The following is a 15,271-nucleotide window of genomic DNA, read 5'->3' on the forward strand; positions in this document are numbered from 1 at the left end:
TATTAAGTTTCAGTTTAACCCAGATGTTTTCTTGTAATTAAATTTTATGTAAAAAATCATTAACGTGACTGCTTTGATGCACAGGAATATGAGGAAAGTTAAGATGACCAATTTGAAGTTAAATCACTGAACCATCAACATGACCAAGAAAACATTAAAATAGATCAGTTATGGGATTCTGTCGGAAGTACAGCTTATTTTCACAACGCACTTCTCTTTCATGTGGTGTATTTTATTCAAGAAGGGCTGCAGGACAGTGAGTAATTCTGTGACTCATATCCCACTTAAACTGCTTGAATCAACTTAAATCACAATATTTGTTCATTCTGTGTGCTATCCAGGGGAAATTTTCACTTGTCATGGTGCTAGAGGAAAGGTCAAGGGTCACCAAAAACATTCAGAATCATCCTCTTGTACAAACTGTTGGGGCAATAAATGATTGCAAATAACAGGAAGAGAGAGGCAGCAAAAAAGAGGTGGAAATATAAGAATGACAGTGGAAGTTACTCAGAATTGCTAAACAAGGCTTGTTATTTTAGTTATTGTTAGCAATAAAAATGCAGAACATTCAAACCTCAAAGCAGAAATGATCTTTTCTTATGTCAAACAATAACACTCTCTTAAACTCCTCAAGGACGCCAGCATCCACGGCTGACATTACTAGCACTCCAAATATAGGCTAAATTTTGGTGAGGGAAAAACTGGCATGGCCATTTTCAAAGGGGTCACTTGATCTCTCACCTCAAGATATCTGAACGAAAATGGATTCTATGGGCACTCACAAGGGAGTGCATTTTTTGCATACTAGGGTCCCTAAACAGTCTTGGAATTGCATAGATTTTGTATGACTGGAAAACTGAGACTCTTGTGGATTCAATGAGCCCAATTGTATCCATGTGTGATGATGCTGGTCCCCATAGTAGCCATTTCATTGTAGTGAGACTTGGCCTCACTGTATAAAATGACCTATTGTGACCTCTAGGATAATCACAGCCTCATGAAACTTTACAGCCACAAACTAGAGACCAAGGGCATTCAGAGGATGTGTGGCTTTCCTATGTATATTGACATCATCAAGGGGGTTTCTAAGCAATTTCCAGAACAGAAGTGCTTGCCATCCAATCGCCAAAAATGCAATTCTTACAGAAATTTCCAAATGTCAAAAGTTTTTGATGCCAAATCACAGCATGATTTTTTCTGTGGTGTTCCTGAAGGTCTTGATGTCCCTATGTGGTAATTTGGAGGAATTTGTGACCATTTTATCAATTCCCAAGTGGTCAAAAATGGTTAAATTTTGCACCAAGTCTGTGTAACAAATGGTATCAAACCCCCCCTTTAAACAAGACAAAAATGGGTAGAGGTTAAGAAGGAAGTGGGTGCTCTTAATTTCCTCTTTTTCCCATTTCCTGCACCTTTTTACATTAAAACCAGTATTTATAAAAGACCTAAGATGAGTTTTCATGGTATCAGTTATTGTTAAAGTTATAGTATAAATATCACTTATGTTAGTGAATGCAGAAATAATTTGTATAATGATCTGAGTCAATAATCTAGAAAGTAGCAGAGGCATGCTAGTTTCTGTAACAGGCTTCATTCATTTTTCATTGAATAGTGTTCTTATCAGAACAGTGTTGGTGTGTTGTTTCACCTGCAGCTCCTCCCATCTCGTGAAAGCAGCTTGTAGAATTTTTTGCCCTGAGTTTCGCCTACAGGCATCACACGGCGCACAAATCCAACTTTATACACAGTCATTGTCAATAATCTCCCAAAAGTGGCTCTAATCTTTCTATGTAAAGGCTGTAATTTCTCATAAGGGTCGTATGATGTTTCTGCATCAGGGTTATGGCAGGACACAGCTGTAGGGCACTCTCCTGCAGGCAAAACTCAGGACGGGGCTAGCTCATATGTAATACTAATATCAAAACTGTAACACCTGGGTGAGGCGCTGGAACTTAATAGTTTCAGTAATAACCTGATTGTTTTGTGTGACAGGTTTTATGGACTCATTGTCCAGATCAGTATTTCACGCTTCTCTCTATTTTTCTTCTCCTGGTTGGTTCAAGTTGGAGGTTAGTTTCACTTCGGTGTGACGCAGCTAATTTTCACCACGAAAAAGGTATTGTGACCTTTTTAAAAATCGGGTTTTATTGTTTGAGACTGTTAACGTTAAAGGTGCAGCATTCTTAAAATCAGCTTCTATTGAGCACGTTTGTGACTTTTTTCAACACATAAGACAGTGTTAAATTGTTTAATAGGGTACAGTAACGGCCCCTTGTCTCGTCAACACAGGACAGCCTTGCAGCTTTTAGGAAGTGATGGAAGTATTCAGACTCTCTACTTGAGTAAAAGTTGCAATACCACAATCTAAAAGTACTCCAGTATGAATTAAAGTCTTACAAATCTTAGTTAAGTAACTGTATTATTATATATTATATTAATTAATTACTATTGCTGATGCATTATTGTTTAAGCAGCACTTAAATGTTTGTTAATACTAGTAGTAATGTATAATGATGCACAACTATTTTATAAGGTGATTAGTTTGGTTTGGAAATAAAATCTTAAGCTGTCAAACAAAATTAGTGGAATAAAAATAATATATGATAATTTCTCTGAAACAGAGTGGAGTAAGTAGAAAAGTGAAGTAGCAGAAAAGTGAACAAAATACACAATATATCTAAATATGTAGGTTCTACTGTATAGTATACAGTATATTAAACCAATTATGAAATTGATTTAGTTCACCCACGCTGTCAGTGGCTCTTTAAGGAAATGGAAAATAACAAGCCTACCACTGAGACACCTCTGGGTCAATTCAGTCCTTCATAAACCTTCCTAACAACAACAAAAGAGACTGAAAGAAGATTGAATAAATGTCACAATATAAAGTGAACCAGTATCATTCAGAAACATTTTGTCTTGTAGCTTATTTTGTGTGAAATCACACAGATGGCAGACATAAACTCTGATTACTGTTTTGTGTGAAGGGATACAGAGTTGAGCTGCTGTGTACTTGACCATGGAATAGATGATGTTGTTAATGTGCACCATCTAGTGGATTTAAAGTAGAACTACTGTGATTGATGCAATAATACCACAGGTCATTCATACCACTCAGTCCTGACCAATAAGTAGGGAGATAACATTTATATAAAATATAATTAGAATAAATGTGAAAATTTGTGGTTTTAAAAAATACTTTAACCTTTACTTTACTTTTACTACTTTTTACTATACTTTTTAAAAATGTTGGAAAAAGTTTGGTTGGTGGCTAGCCAGATTTTTCTGATTTACAATCCAACTTACTTCTGTAGGTTCTGGACTTGATTTCCGGCTGCAGCTTTGACGTTACACTAATGTTTTCTAGAGTTTGACAGAGAAAGTTCAGAAGTCTGACATTGGACTGACATTGGAGAATAAACAGAATCTTCTTTCTCAATGTCTCCTCTACAGATGAAAGTAGAAAATCTGTGTGACTTGACATGGATGTTGATTTAACAGGTAAGCTTCTTCCAAGCTGGAAGATAAGCTGGCATTGTTGATTCTGACTGTACAGTGCACTATGACAAAACACGCTGGCAAAATATTTATCATGGTATGGAACATTTGTTATCTTGGTGGTGGAAAAGGAGTATTACCAAAACAATCAAGCATCTGTATTTTTGCCATTTCCTTCTTCTGCCACACAGCAGGCTCAAAAGCATCTTCAATTTCATTTTCAGCCTGACTGACATAGCATGTTGGGTTTGTTTTGTGTAAAGGTGTAAGCCCTACTATGGATCTGCCTGAGGGGCAAGATGATGGTATCCCTCACTCTGAAGTCACTTCATTTGGAGAACATGACTACAAAACCAAAGTTCAGAGGTAAGATGATGATTTCTAAAGCCCTATGACTGTCAGAGCCTACACAGTACCTGATTTTGCCTACATTGTTATTAAAAGTGAAAACTCTGTGTTGTGTTGAAGCCCAGAACAACAGCAGCAGGAGGAGAGACCACCCTCCCCTGTACCCAGCTGTGTGTCCATGAAGAGCAACCAGTCAATAGAGCCACCGCTTGGTTTAAAAGGACATCATTCTGAAACAGAGTAAGTTAACAAGTTTATCATCTTATCACCTGAGAAGAGTTGGTCCATTGTTCTATAAGTCTTTAATATAAAAAAGTAAAAGCTGTTTTTGTAAGCTGTTTTTGTTGTGTTTTAAGTCCAGAGCAGCTGCAAAAACCAGTCTCCCCTGTATCCAGCTGTGTTTCCATGAAGAGCAACCAGTCAATCGAGCCACCTCTTGGTTTGAAAGGACATCATTCTTCTGCAACAGAGTAAGTCAACATTTTACTATGTACTATGTAAGCGTCAATAAAGCAATTTCTAGAATGAAACTATCTTTTGTGAATTGTTTGTCTCTGTCAGGACCCAGGAGGAGAGACCAGAGTCTCCTGTATCCAGCTGTGTATCCATGAAGAGCAACCAGTCAATCGAGCCACCTCTTGGTTTTAAAGGACAATATTCATCTAAACCAGAGTAAGGCATTGTCTGTTGATTCAGTCTGTCTGTCCAGTTTGTCTTTTAATTCTTCTTAAGCTCCTTGCCTTCTTATGTTGATCTATGCCATTTATCCTCTCGACTCTGACTGTGAAGAAATTTTTGTTGAAAATTTGTCTTGAGAAATGTCAATGTCATATAGGACTGCAATTTATGATTGTTTTCATTATCAATTAATCCCCCAATGTTTTCTCAATTATCAAAAAATAGTTAAAAACACCCATTGTAATTTCCCAGATCTAAAGTTGACATCCTGCTTTTAAGCTTCACTGTCCGAAAATAGTCCAAACACCTAAGATATTCAGTTACCTAACAGAAAACAAAGAAAAACTGTGAATCTTCAAATTTTGAGGCATTTTTGCTTGAATAATAACAAATGATAAATTGAATATCAAAACAGATTAATTTTCAATCAACTAATGGATAATATGACTAATCAGCTATACTGTTATTATTGTTATAAAATGTTTTCAGTGTTTATGATATTCCATTTTGTTCCAAGAGCCAGAAAAATCTAAATCTGAAAAAACAAGGTTGAGCTGTGCTGGGCTGAGCAAGCTACATAGTTGTCTGTAGGGCTAAACATCGAAATCAAAATTTTATCGAAATCGCAATATGACCTACTGACCTACAATTTTCAAATCACGGGAGGCCCAATATTTGTTGAAGGCAAAATGTATGTCAAAATACCATTTTTAATGAAATATTGTCATTCTGCAGAGATGTCCTGACCTACACATCATATTCTACAGACTTAAGAAAATATCTTTGTTTGGTTCAGATCCCTTCAAAAATCACACCATGATCATTTTAATATGTTTTTCAATTAAAATGAGAATAATTATGTAAAAATTATCATTCTCTCTAATAAATCATATATCAATTGCAATATCAGTCAAAACAATTGCAATTAGATATTTTTTCAAAGTTGTTCAGCCCTAGTTGACTGTAATATTCAGTGATAACTGTAAATATGCCTCCTTCTTTTATGCCCCACATCTATTTAATAGATAAATGATCATCCAAATATCCACAAGTAGGAGATAAGATGTCTGTCCAGGGATAGGATCTTGTATAGGACCAGTTTAGTGGCAGAATGTGCGGTCGCATGTTCAATCCAAAACAGAAGTGGCTCAAGTATCGACCCCTGTGGGACTCCACATTTTAAACTTTAATAATATTGAATTTTTGTCTGCTGAAGGTTGTGTTCTGTCATATGTATATAAACACAACCAAGCCAGTTCCCTTGATACCAACAAAGTTCACGAGATAATCCAAGGTGATTGTATGCAAATTTTGTAACTGTAGCATTATAAAGGTTGAATGAAAAGTGCTGGAAATAGGAGATGATACTGAACTGAGCCTCTTTTCTAGAGCAGCCTCAGTTTTCATTCATCTGTGCACACTCCTACCTGAGAACTGACCCAACAGCCATAGTCTGTTTTTCATGGCTTTTTCACCCTATCAGAGTGGTTTCCAACCTGAAGGTCAGTAACCCTCCAAGATAAATCATAGGGATGACAGGATAATTAACATTATAGAAAAGCAGGAAAAAAACATTTTTAGAAAAATTTAAAGAGTTTTTGTATAATTTTACCTCATTGTGTATCTGTAAATTATTCAAGAAATATAATTTGAGAAGGAAAAATAAGTCTTTGGATGAGTCGATCACAACCCGTTGACAAACTGTGACAAAGGGTCCCAAATAAAAGCCCTTTTCTAAAGGGATAAGGAGATTTTTTGTTAAATCCGGTAATACAAAAAGTCAGCCAGTATGAAAATGGATATTCAAAATGCTGAGGTGTGTTTTCCTCCACAGACTACAACAGCAGACATCAGAGGTTCATAGTGGTCAATCTGCCCTGGAACATCAAACAGACTCTGTATTTATGGTGTGTAAATGTACACACACACACACACACACACACACAGTGAGTGAGAGAGAGAGAGCAAAGTAGTTCCAACAACCAGTCCATAAAATATTGTCCTAATGTTCTCCATGGCACATTGATTAGACAAACAGGCTTCCACTACGTGATGGATGGAATTGCTGTTGATTGTTTTTCAGCTGCTTGAGGAGAGCATTGTCACTTTTGTGAGGAAGGAGCTAAAGAGGATGCAGAAGGTTCTGAGTTCAGAGTGCTCGGAAGAAGAGATGATGGACGGTGAGGAGAAAGAGGAAATGAGGAGCAGCAGAGAGGCATTTCTAAAAATCACACTTCACTTCCTGAGAAGAATAAAGCAGGAGGAGCTGGCTGACTATCTGCAGAGGAGTAAGAATATTTTTACAGTTTTAACATGATGATCCTATTTATTGCAGCATTAACTCATTTGTGTTTTGTTCATGCAGAATCTCCTGCCATGTGCCAGCGGAAACTCAAATCTAGTTTGAAGCAGAAGTTCCAGTGTTTGTTTGAGGGGACTGCTAAAACAGGGAACCCAACACTTCTAAATGAGATCTACACAGAGCTCTACATCACAGAGGGAGGGATTTCAGAGGTCAGTGATAAACATGAGGTCAGACAGATTGAAACAGTGGCCAGGAAACCAGCCAGACCAGAAACAACAATTGTATGCAAACACATCTTCCAACCCTTGCTGGGAAGAGATGAACCAATCAGAACAGTGATGACAAAGGGAGTGGCTGGCATTGGGAAAACAGTCTTAACACAGAAGTTCACTCTGGACTGGGCTGAAGACAAAGCCAACCAGGACATACAGTTCACATTTCCATTCACCTTCCGAGAGCTGAATCTGCTGAAAGGGAAAAGGTACAGCTTGGTGAAACTCATTCATCACTTCTTTGGTGAGACTAAAGAGGCAGGAATCTGTAGGTTTGACAAATCCCAGGTTGTGTTCATCTTTGACGGTCTGGATGAGTGTCGACTTCCTCTGAACTTCACCAACAACGAGGACCTGACTGATGTTACAGAGTCCGCCTCAGTGGATGTGCTGCTGACAAACCTCATCAGTGGGAAACTGCTTCCCTCTGCTCGCCTCTGGATAACCACACGACCTGCAGCAGCCAATCAGATCCCTCCTGAGTGTGTCGACATGGTGACTGAGGTGAGAGGGTTCACTGACCCTCAGAAGGAGGAGTACTTCAGGAAGAGATGCAGAGATGAGGAGCAGGCCAGCACCATCATCTGCCACATCAAGACATCACGGAGCCTCCACATCATGTGCCACATCCCAGTCTTCTGCTTGATCACTGCTACAGTTCTGGAGGATGTGTTGAAAAGCAGAGTGGGAAAAGAGCTGCCCAAGACCCTGACGGAGATGTACATCCACTTTCTGGTGGTTCAAGCCAAACTATGGAATGTCAAGTATCACGTTGGAGCTGAGACAGATCCACATTGGAATCCAGGCAGCAGGGAGATGATTCTGTCTCTGGGAAAACTGGCTTTTGAGCAACTGCAAAAAGGCAACCTGATCTTCTATGAATCAGACCTGACAGAGTGTGGCATTGATATCACAGCAGCCTCAGTGTACTCAGGAGTGTTCACACAGATCTTTAAAGAGGAGAAAGGGCTGTACCAGGAGAAGGTCTTCTGCTTTGTTCATCTGAGTATTCAGGAGTTTCTGGCTGCTCTTTATGTCTTTCTGACTTTCACTGACTCCAGTGTTGATCTCCTGTCCCAGTCGAAACGCTGGTGGTCCAAAATATTAACAGACAAGTCTAAACTATCACATCTCTTTCAAAGTGCTGTGAACATGGCTTTACAGAGTCCAAATGGTCACCTGGATCTGTTCCTCCGCTTCCTCCTGGGCCTTTCACTGCAGTCCAATCAGACTCTTCTACGGGGCCTGATAACACAGAGAGGAAGTAGTTCACAGAGCAAGCAGGAAACAGTTCAGTACATCAAGAGCGTGATCAGGAAGAATCTCTCCCCGGAGAGAAGTATCAATCTCTTCCACTGTCTGAATGAGCTGAATGATCAATCTCTAATGGAAGAGATCCAACAGTACCTGAGTTCAGGAAGTCTCAGCACAGACAAGCTATCTCCTGCTCAGTGGTCAGCTCTAGTCTTCATCTTGCTGTCATCAGAGAAAGAGCTGGATGTGTTTGACCTGAAGAAATATTCAGCCTCCGAGGAGGGTCTTCTGAGGCTGCTGCCAGTTGTCAAAGCCTCCAATAAGTCTCTGTAAGTCCATAGAAAACTGGATAAATTTAATAGACACTAATTATCAACTCCATAGATATAAGTACACCAGTAGTTACACTTTAATAATTACATGACACAGTCTGCTGTCGTGTTTCATATGTCTTGCAACCCTTAGTAACTTTAGGCTAGCATCTTCATCTTTAGTGTGGTTGCATGCGCTATTTTTGGGTTTTTTCTGTTCTTTTTCATGTTTAACAATACTGTTGGCCAGGATTGGTGGAATCTCCACAAACAACGGGGGGAGGGATGAGGGGAGAGCATTTGGATCAGAATAAATAACACATATTTTCTCTCACAAATGAAAGGGTTCATAAGCAATAAGACACACACTTCCTCAAACTCAGGAGTATTTCTACTACAGCATTACTTGGTCTGGTATGATGAATAGCCTTTGGTAGCTAATGTTAGTTAATATTAACAAGCTTTATATAGATGCTGCTGTGTTACTGACTTTTAAGTGTCAGTTTGCGAACTTTAGGACCCTCCTGCTCTACTGTTACACTATGTTTCAGCATTTGCCATCATCTTTTTAGTGTCACTTGTGGCCACAGTGGTTGATGTTTATCAAAGGTCACAAAGGTTTGCTTTAAATGTTATCTGGTACGAAATTGCATTTCAGCAAATCATAATACATTATAGTATTTATTTATTGTAATGTTTGGGATTAATATTAGTCTTTTATGAGGTCAGAAATAAGGAAAATCTTAAAAATTCATTCTTGTTGCATGTTTTTCTTCAGGCTGAGTGGCTGTAACCTGTCAGAGAAAAGCTGTGAAGGTCTAGCATCAGTTCTAAGCTCTTCTAGTCTGAGAGACCTGGATCTGACTAACAACGACCTGCAGGACTCTGGAGTGAAGTGGCTCTGTGCTGGACTGGAGAATCCACAGTGTCACCTGGAAACAATGAGGTTAGATTATATGGTAGTTAACAATTCATGAATGTCTTCTTTTGTAATTCCACTCAAGGCTTTAAATATGTATTCCCCTGACACTATAGATGTTTTCTGCCTAAATGTACTTGAATATAACACACACAGGAAAGCGAAATATCTAAAAAAAAAAAAAAAAAAACAACAACAAATTTCTCTATTTGTTTTCCTAGGTTGAACCAAAACAATCTCACAGACAAATGCTGTCAGGAGTTAGCATCAGTTCTCAGCAGCAAATTGTCTAGTTTGAAAGAGCTGGATATGAGTTACAATGACCTGCAGGACTCAGGAATGAAGCTTCTTTCTGCCGGACTGGAAAGTCCAAACTGTACATTGGAAACACTCAGGTTAGGGTATATTATGTTTCACAGGTGTTAAAGAATCAGAGGTGTGATACTTTAGCGTATAGTCATATTCTTAAAGAACTTGTTTTTTTATTTAATATGCAAGTTGATTGAAATTCTTCTTCAGGCTGAGTGGCTGTAATCTATCAGAGAGAAGTCATGGCACTCTGGCCTCAGTGCTGAGCTCCCAGTCCTCTGGTCTGAGAGAGCTGGACTTGAGTAACAATGATCTGCAGGATTCAGGAGTAAAGCTGTTCTCTGTTGGACTGGAGAGTCAACATTGTAAACTGGAAACTCTGAGGTTAGATCACATTATGACACCCTCTAATACTGCAGGCTGTTTGTTCTTATTTTTGTAGCATTTGTGGTTAACATTTCCCGTCTTGATCAAATTAAAAGCTGTTGAGTTGTTGTTTATTACATATACTCCAATCCTTTTATTTTGAGAGTGAACAGACTTAGAGAAACAGTTGTAATGTGTACTTGAACCCATTGTACTGTAGAAAGCTTAACACTTGAAATATAACATTTTTTTCCTTCTTTTTATCAGGTTAAATAAAATGAGGCTCACTGAGAAATGCTGTCAGGAGTTGTCATCAGTTCTCAGCAGCAAGTCCTCTCTTCTGAAAGTGTTGGACTTGAGTGACAATGACCTGCAGGATTCAGGAATGAAACTGCTCTCTGTTGGATTGGCAGGTCTACACTGTCCACTCCAAACACTCAGGTTAGATCAGGTTATAAGATTTTGGAGTAACTTGAATTTGTATCCATGCTGTATATTAGTAAATGTTTCTGTCCCTTTGTCAGGTTGAATCAAACCAACCTCACAGAGAAATGCTGCCAGGAGATCTCATCAGTTCTCAGATCTGAGTCTTCCAGTCTGAGGGAGCTGGACCTCAGTAACAATGATCTGCAGGATTCAGGAGTGAACTTGCTGTCTGGTGGACTGGGAAGTCCACACTGCCCACTGGAAATGATCAGGTGAGCTCTTGTGGATTTCTGCATCACATGTATCTTTATATCTAGCTCTGTGGTTAATGTGATTTCCGATTGCCTTAATCTTCCCTAAGTCAAAATATTTTCAAAAATCCAATGTCTACAATATGCCTCATAGGGCATTATACAAAAAAGAAAACAAATTTACATTATTTGCTTGAGTAAGTCAAACTATGAACTACTGGAAACTGTTTCGCCGTCACATTCCCTTGCGCTGTCTTTACTGATTCCTGCTATAACAGATTACAAGTCACTAATGCCATTACTAATACCACTTCTTTGAATGCTGTTTAGATTACTACTCAACAATTTATATAAGCAAGTATATTACATAACACAACATCAAACATTTAGCCTTTACTTGTAACATTTATTGTCAATTAAATGTTTTTATTCGATATGTGAGTTGACAGACTGAAATTCTTCAGGTTAAGTGGCTGTAAGCTATCAGAAAGAAGCTGTGAGGCTCTGGCATCAGCTCTCAACCGCCAGTCTTCTAGTCTGAGAGAGCTGGATCTGAGTAACAATGACCTGCAGGACTCAGGAGTGAAGCTGCTCTCTGTTGAACTGAAGAGTGCACACTGTACACTGGAAACTCTCAGGTCAGATGTTATTTTAGCATTACCTTGTAACATTTGTTGTGTAGATAACATTATTTTACTGGTGTTCATTTAATTAATGGTAATTATATGTATTTGTAGTTTAAAATGCTATCTTGTTAATAGGAACTACATAAGGATGTTCATATTGCCAGTGATGTTAGAAATTGTTTAGGTAGACAGAGTGATACGCCTCAAGTAAGAGAGTGATGTATTATATTTGTATTATATTTACTCTCAGCATTCTGTTGTTCATTAAAAGTATACCTAGTTATACAGAAGAAGAGGTCCTACAAGAAACCAGAAGCTTGAGTTCAGAATTTTTACATATAAGTGAATGTCAGGTACATTCAAGCCCTTGCCAAACAAGTTCACACAATGCTGATTAAGGCTATCACTGCAAGATTTACCAACTTTCCCACACTGGCACACCAGTAGTGATGTGTTTAACGTCAGTCAGCAATGATTGGTTTGCGACTGTCAACCGAGGCTGTCTGTCCTCAGTGCACCCCAACTGCATCACCTTGCTAGTGTGTGGGTCAGCTCACATAAAAAGCGTTAGGGGTCTGCAGTGATGACGTTGACAGTGTTTGTGTAATTACTCTCACTGCCAGAAGGGGGAGACAAAAGTTCCGCACTGCAGGTTTAAACTACCTTGCTAAAATATAATTTATCAGAACCCTTATCTGTTCACTAAAAATGAAACCATCTAGAAATCTAAATATTGTTTCCATTTTTCAGATTGAATCAAACTAGACTCACAGAGAAATGCTGTCAGGAGTTCTCATCAGTTCTCAGCTCCCAGTCTTCTAGCCTGAGAGAGCTGGAACTGAGTAACAATAACCTGCAAGATTCAGGAGTGAGGCTGCTTTCTGCCGGACTTCGGAGTCAAAACTGTAGACTTGAGACTTTCAGGTCAGCAAGCATTGTTAATTTTATTCACCTGTGCTTTTCCTACTATTGCAAATCTAAATGCCCATTTTGAGGAAGAATCACAAGCCTATAGAGCCTGTGAGATGGCTCCACATGTGCTCAAGTTCTTTTGAAACCATAACTAATTTCAAAGCATGGGGCTTAAGGAGAAAACATTTCAAGGAAATCATTTTAATTAGGGACACAGCTAGACTCTTTTTTTCAACAAAATACCTCAATTGTGCATGTTTGTGTAGGTTGTCAGGCTGTCTGATCACAGAGGATGGCTGTGCTTCTCTGGCCTCAGCTCTGAGCTCCAACCCCTCCCATCTGAGAGTGCTGGATCTGAGCTACAATCACCCAGGAGACTCAAGTATTAATCTACTCTCTTCTGGACTGGAAGATCCACGCTGGAGACTGGACACACTCAGGTATAGAGAAACAATAACTAAAAGATGGATACAGGGAAAGATGGTTATGAAGGTTATTATTACTGTATCTATATTTTTCTGACTTCATTTTTTCCAACAGTGTCGACCATGGTGGCATGCAATGGCTGAAATCTGGTCTGAGGAAGTGTAAGTGTGTAAAAAGAAATTTTAATTTCTGTTTTAAAAACGTCAATTTGTCTGACATCCATTCAGTCACAAACTTCACCACAGTGCTGCTACATTTCTTCTCATTTTTTTTCTATCCATCAGATGCATGCAAACTCACATTGGACCCAAACACAGCACACAAAAACGTCCTCCTATCTGACAACAACAGAAAGGTGATGCTGGCAATAGAGAAGCAGCCATATCCTGATCACCGTGACAGATTTGACTGGTGCTATCAGCTGCTGTGCACAACTGGTCTGAGTGGTCGTTGTTACTGGCAGGTTGAGTGGGAAGCAGGGGTGGATATCGGAGTGACTTACAGAGGAATCAGAAGGAGAGGAGCTCGAGATGGCAGCAGGCTTGGGTGGAATGAGATGTCATGGAGTCTAGAGCTCTCTGATAAATGTTACTATGCTTGGCATAATAACATAAGAACAGCTCTTCTCACCCCTCCCTCCACTTCCTCTAAGAGAGTTGGAGTGTATCTGGATTGGCCTGCTGGCTCCCTATCCTTCTACACAGTCTCATCTGACTCACTGATCCACCTGTACACCTTCTACTGCACCTTCACTGAACCCCTCTACCCTGGTTTTGGGTTTTTGTCACTTGAGTCGTCAGTGTCCTTGTGTTAGGATATTCTAACATCAGCATGCTCACAATGACAATTCTAACATGCTGATGTTAAGCAGGTATAATGTTTACCATATTCACCATCTTAGTTTAGCATGCTCACAAATAACATTTGCTAATAAGCACTAAATACAAAGGAAAGCTGAGGCTGATAGGAATGTCATTAGTTTTGCAGATATTTCATAATAAACCAAAGTATTGGACAAACTTAAATTTTGACATGTTGGTGGGGGTAGATGAAAAGTCAGGGGATCATCAAAGTTAGAGGGATACATCTGAAAACCATGAATGTTTGTACCAAATTTTGTGCCAATCCATCCAGTAGATGTTGAGATAAAAACATATTGGGGGCAATGAGTGTGTGTGCAAAATTTCATGGCAATCCAGTAGTTGAGATCTTTCAGTCAGGACCAAAGTGGTGGACAGATCGAAAGACTGACATTACTATCCCCACAGTGCGGCTAAAAATTAAGACTTCCTCAAAAACACCCTAGTTTTAGTTGGATGACAATGCATTTTTGACATTATCTCACAGGTTTTGAGAAGGTCTCATGAGCTTTCAGGGTCTACAAAAAGGTCTCAACATAGGGAGGAGCAGTGTCATCATTCAACTCATTTGAAAGCGTGACAATAACTTAAATTGATGTTTTCACACAACAGTAGCAATTTACATTAATCAAACCTGCATCTTAGTGTAATAATAATTTATGCTTGTATATATTTGTATATTATATAAAGTAATACTATCAAATGTTTCATATGTATGAAAATGGGTGGCACGGTAGCCTGCAGGGATGCTTTGCAGTATAATGTGTCACATGTATAGTTCATAATTTGTTTTATGTTTATATCAAACCACCAACTGTGGGATTTGCTCGTCAGATTAAAAAAATATAATTCTGCACTCAGTATAAAATGTGAAGCTTCATTTCACATACGTCAGCAGAGTATCACTTGTATTTTCCACATGACAGCATCATTTTCACATCTCTTTACAAAAAGAGATGTGAAAATGATGACTAAGCACAGTTTTGGTTCAAGTTCAGCAGATAAAATCTGCAACACTGAACTATTGCATAAATGTTTAAACTGCTTTTATTCCAGCTTCCACCTTCAATCTATTTCACTAATGTAGTATACATTATATTTAGGACTTCATCTACTTCTAACTTCTAAATTTGCTTCTATATCTGTATTCTTTCTTTTATTCCACTCAGGTTTTCATGCACCTGACACAGCAATGTTTTATTTTTTTGTCTTGATACTTTTACCATATGTTCTGTCGGATGTTTTCAGTTTCATACTCTGGTCCTGAAGAAACTTTGTCTCATTTAAACAGTATTTCTAAAATTAAAATGGCAATCCTATAAAACTTTAAATTAAAGCCAAACATGTATTGATACGACTTAATTACTGATATCATTAAACATTGAGAGCTGCAAAAATAGTAAATGTGCTCAGTATTATTTATTCATAGTATTTATTCATATAATGTATGAAAAAATCTCATTAACATGCATTAAAACAAAACAATATAAAATGCATTTGGGAAAAACTG

General features: G+C 38.5%; 1 protein-coding gene across 4 annotated transcripts; it reads left to right on the forward strand.

Moving 5' to 3' along the window:
* The first annotated feature begins 1,914 nt into the window (after positions 1–1,914).
* On the forward strand, positions 1,915–15,151 carry LOC137176954 (NLR family CARD domain-containing protein 3-like). Of its 4 annotated transcripts, none has more exons than XM_067583004.1 (19): positions 1,915–2,116; positions 3,454–3,501; positions 3,762–3,864; positions 3,967–4,086; positions 4,203–4,316; positions 4,408–4,518; positions 6,359–6,431; positions 6,608–6,812; positions 6,890–8,684; positions 9,445–9,612; positions 9,807–9,980; positions 10,105–10,278; positions 10,528–10,701; positions 10,785–10,958; positions 11,387–11,575; positions 12,314–12,487; positions 12,742–12,915; positions 13,016–13,062; positions 13,186–15,148. In XM_067583004.1, the coding sequence occupies exons 2-19, from the start codon at positions 3,483–3,485 to the stop codon at positions 13,713–13,715; spliced, it is 4,518 nt and encodes a 1,505-aa protein (XP_067439105.1). In that variant the 5' UTR covers positions 1,915–2,116; positions 3,454–3,482; the 3' UTR covers positions 13,716–15,148. The 4 variants fall into 4 exon arrangements, with proteins under 4 accessions (XP_067439105.1, XP_067439106.1, XP_067439103.1 ...); XM_067583005.1 differs by having other exon boundaries at positions 11,402–11,575; positions 13,186–15,146; XM_067583002.1 differs by having other exon boundaries at positions 13,016–15,151.
* Positions 15,152–15,271: the final 120 nt, after the last annotated feature.

This window comes from Thunnus thynnus, chromosome 24, assembly GCF_963924715.1.
Source record: "Thunnus thynnus chromosome 24, fThuThy2.1, whole genome shotgun sequence".
Lineage (NCBI taxonomy): Eukaryota > Metazoa > Chordata > Actinopteri > Scombriformes > Scombridae > Thunnus > Thunnus thynnus.

What these genes read in the sequence shown, in the direction of transcription:
- LOC137176954 (XM_067583002.1), top strand. An exon ending in TGTCACCTGGAAACAATGAG is followed by an intron (nt 9,613 to 9,806) that starts GTTAGATTATAT and finishes TTGTTTTCCTAG; the next exon opens with GTTGAACCAAAACAATCTCA. An exon ending in TGTAGACTTGAGACTTTCAG is followed by an intron (nt 12,488 to 12,741) that starts GTCAGCAAGCAT and finishes ATGTTTGTGTAG; the next exon opens with GTTGTCAGGCTGTCTGATCA.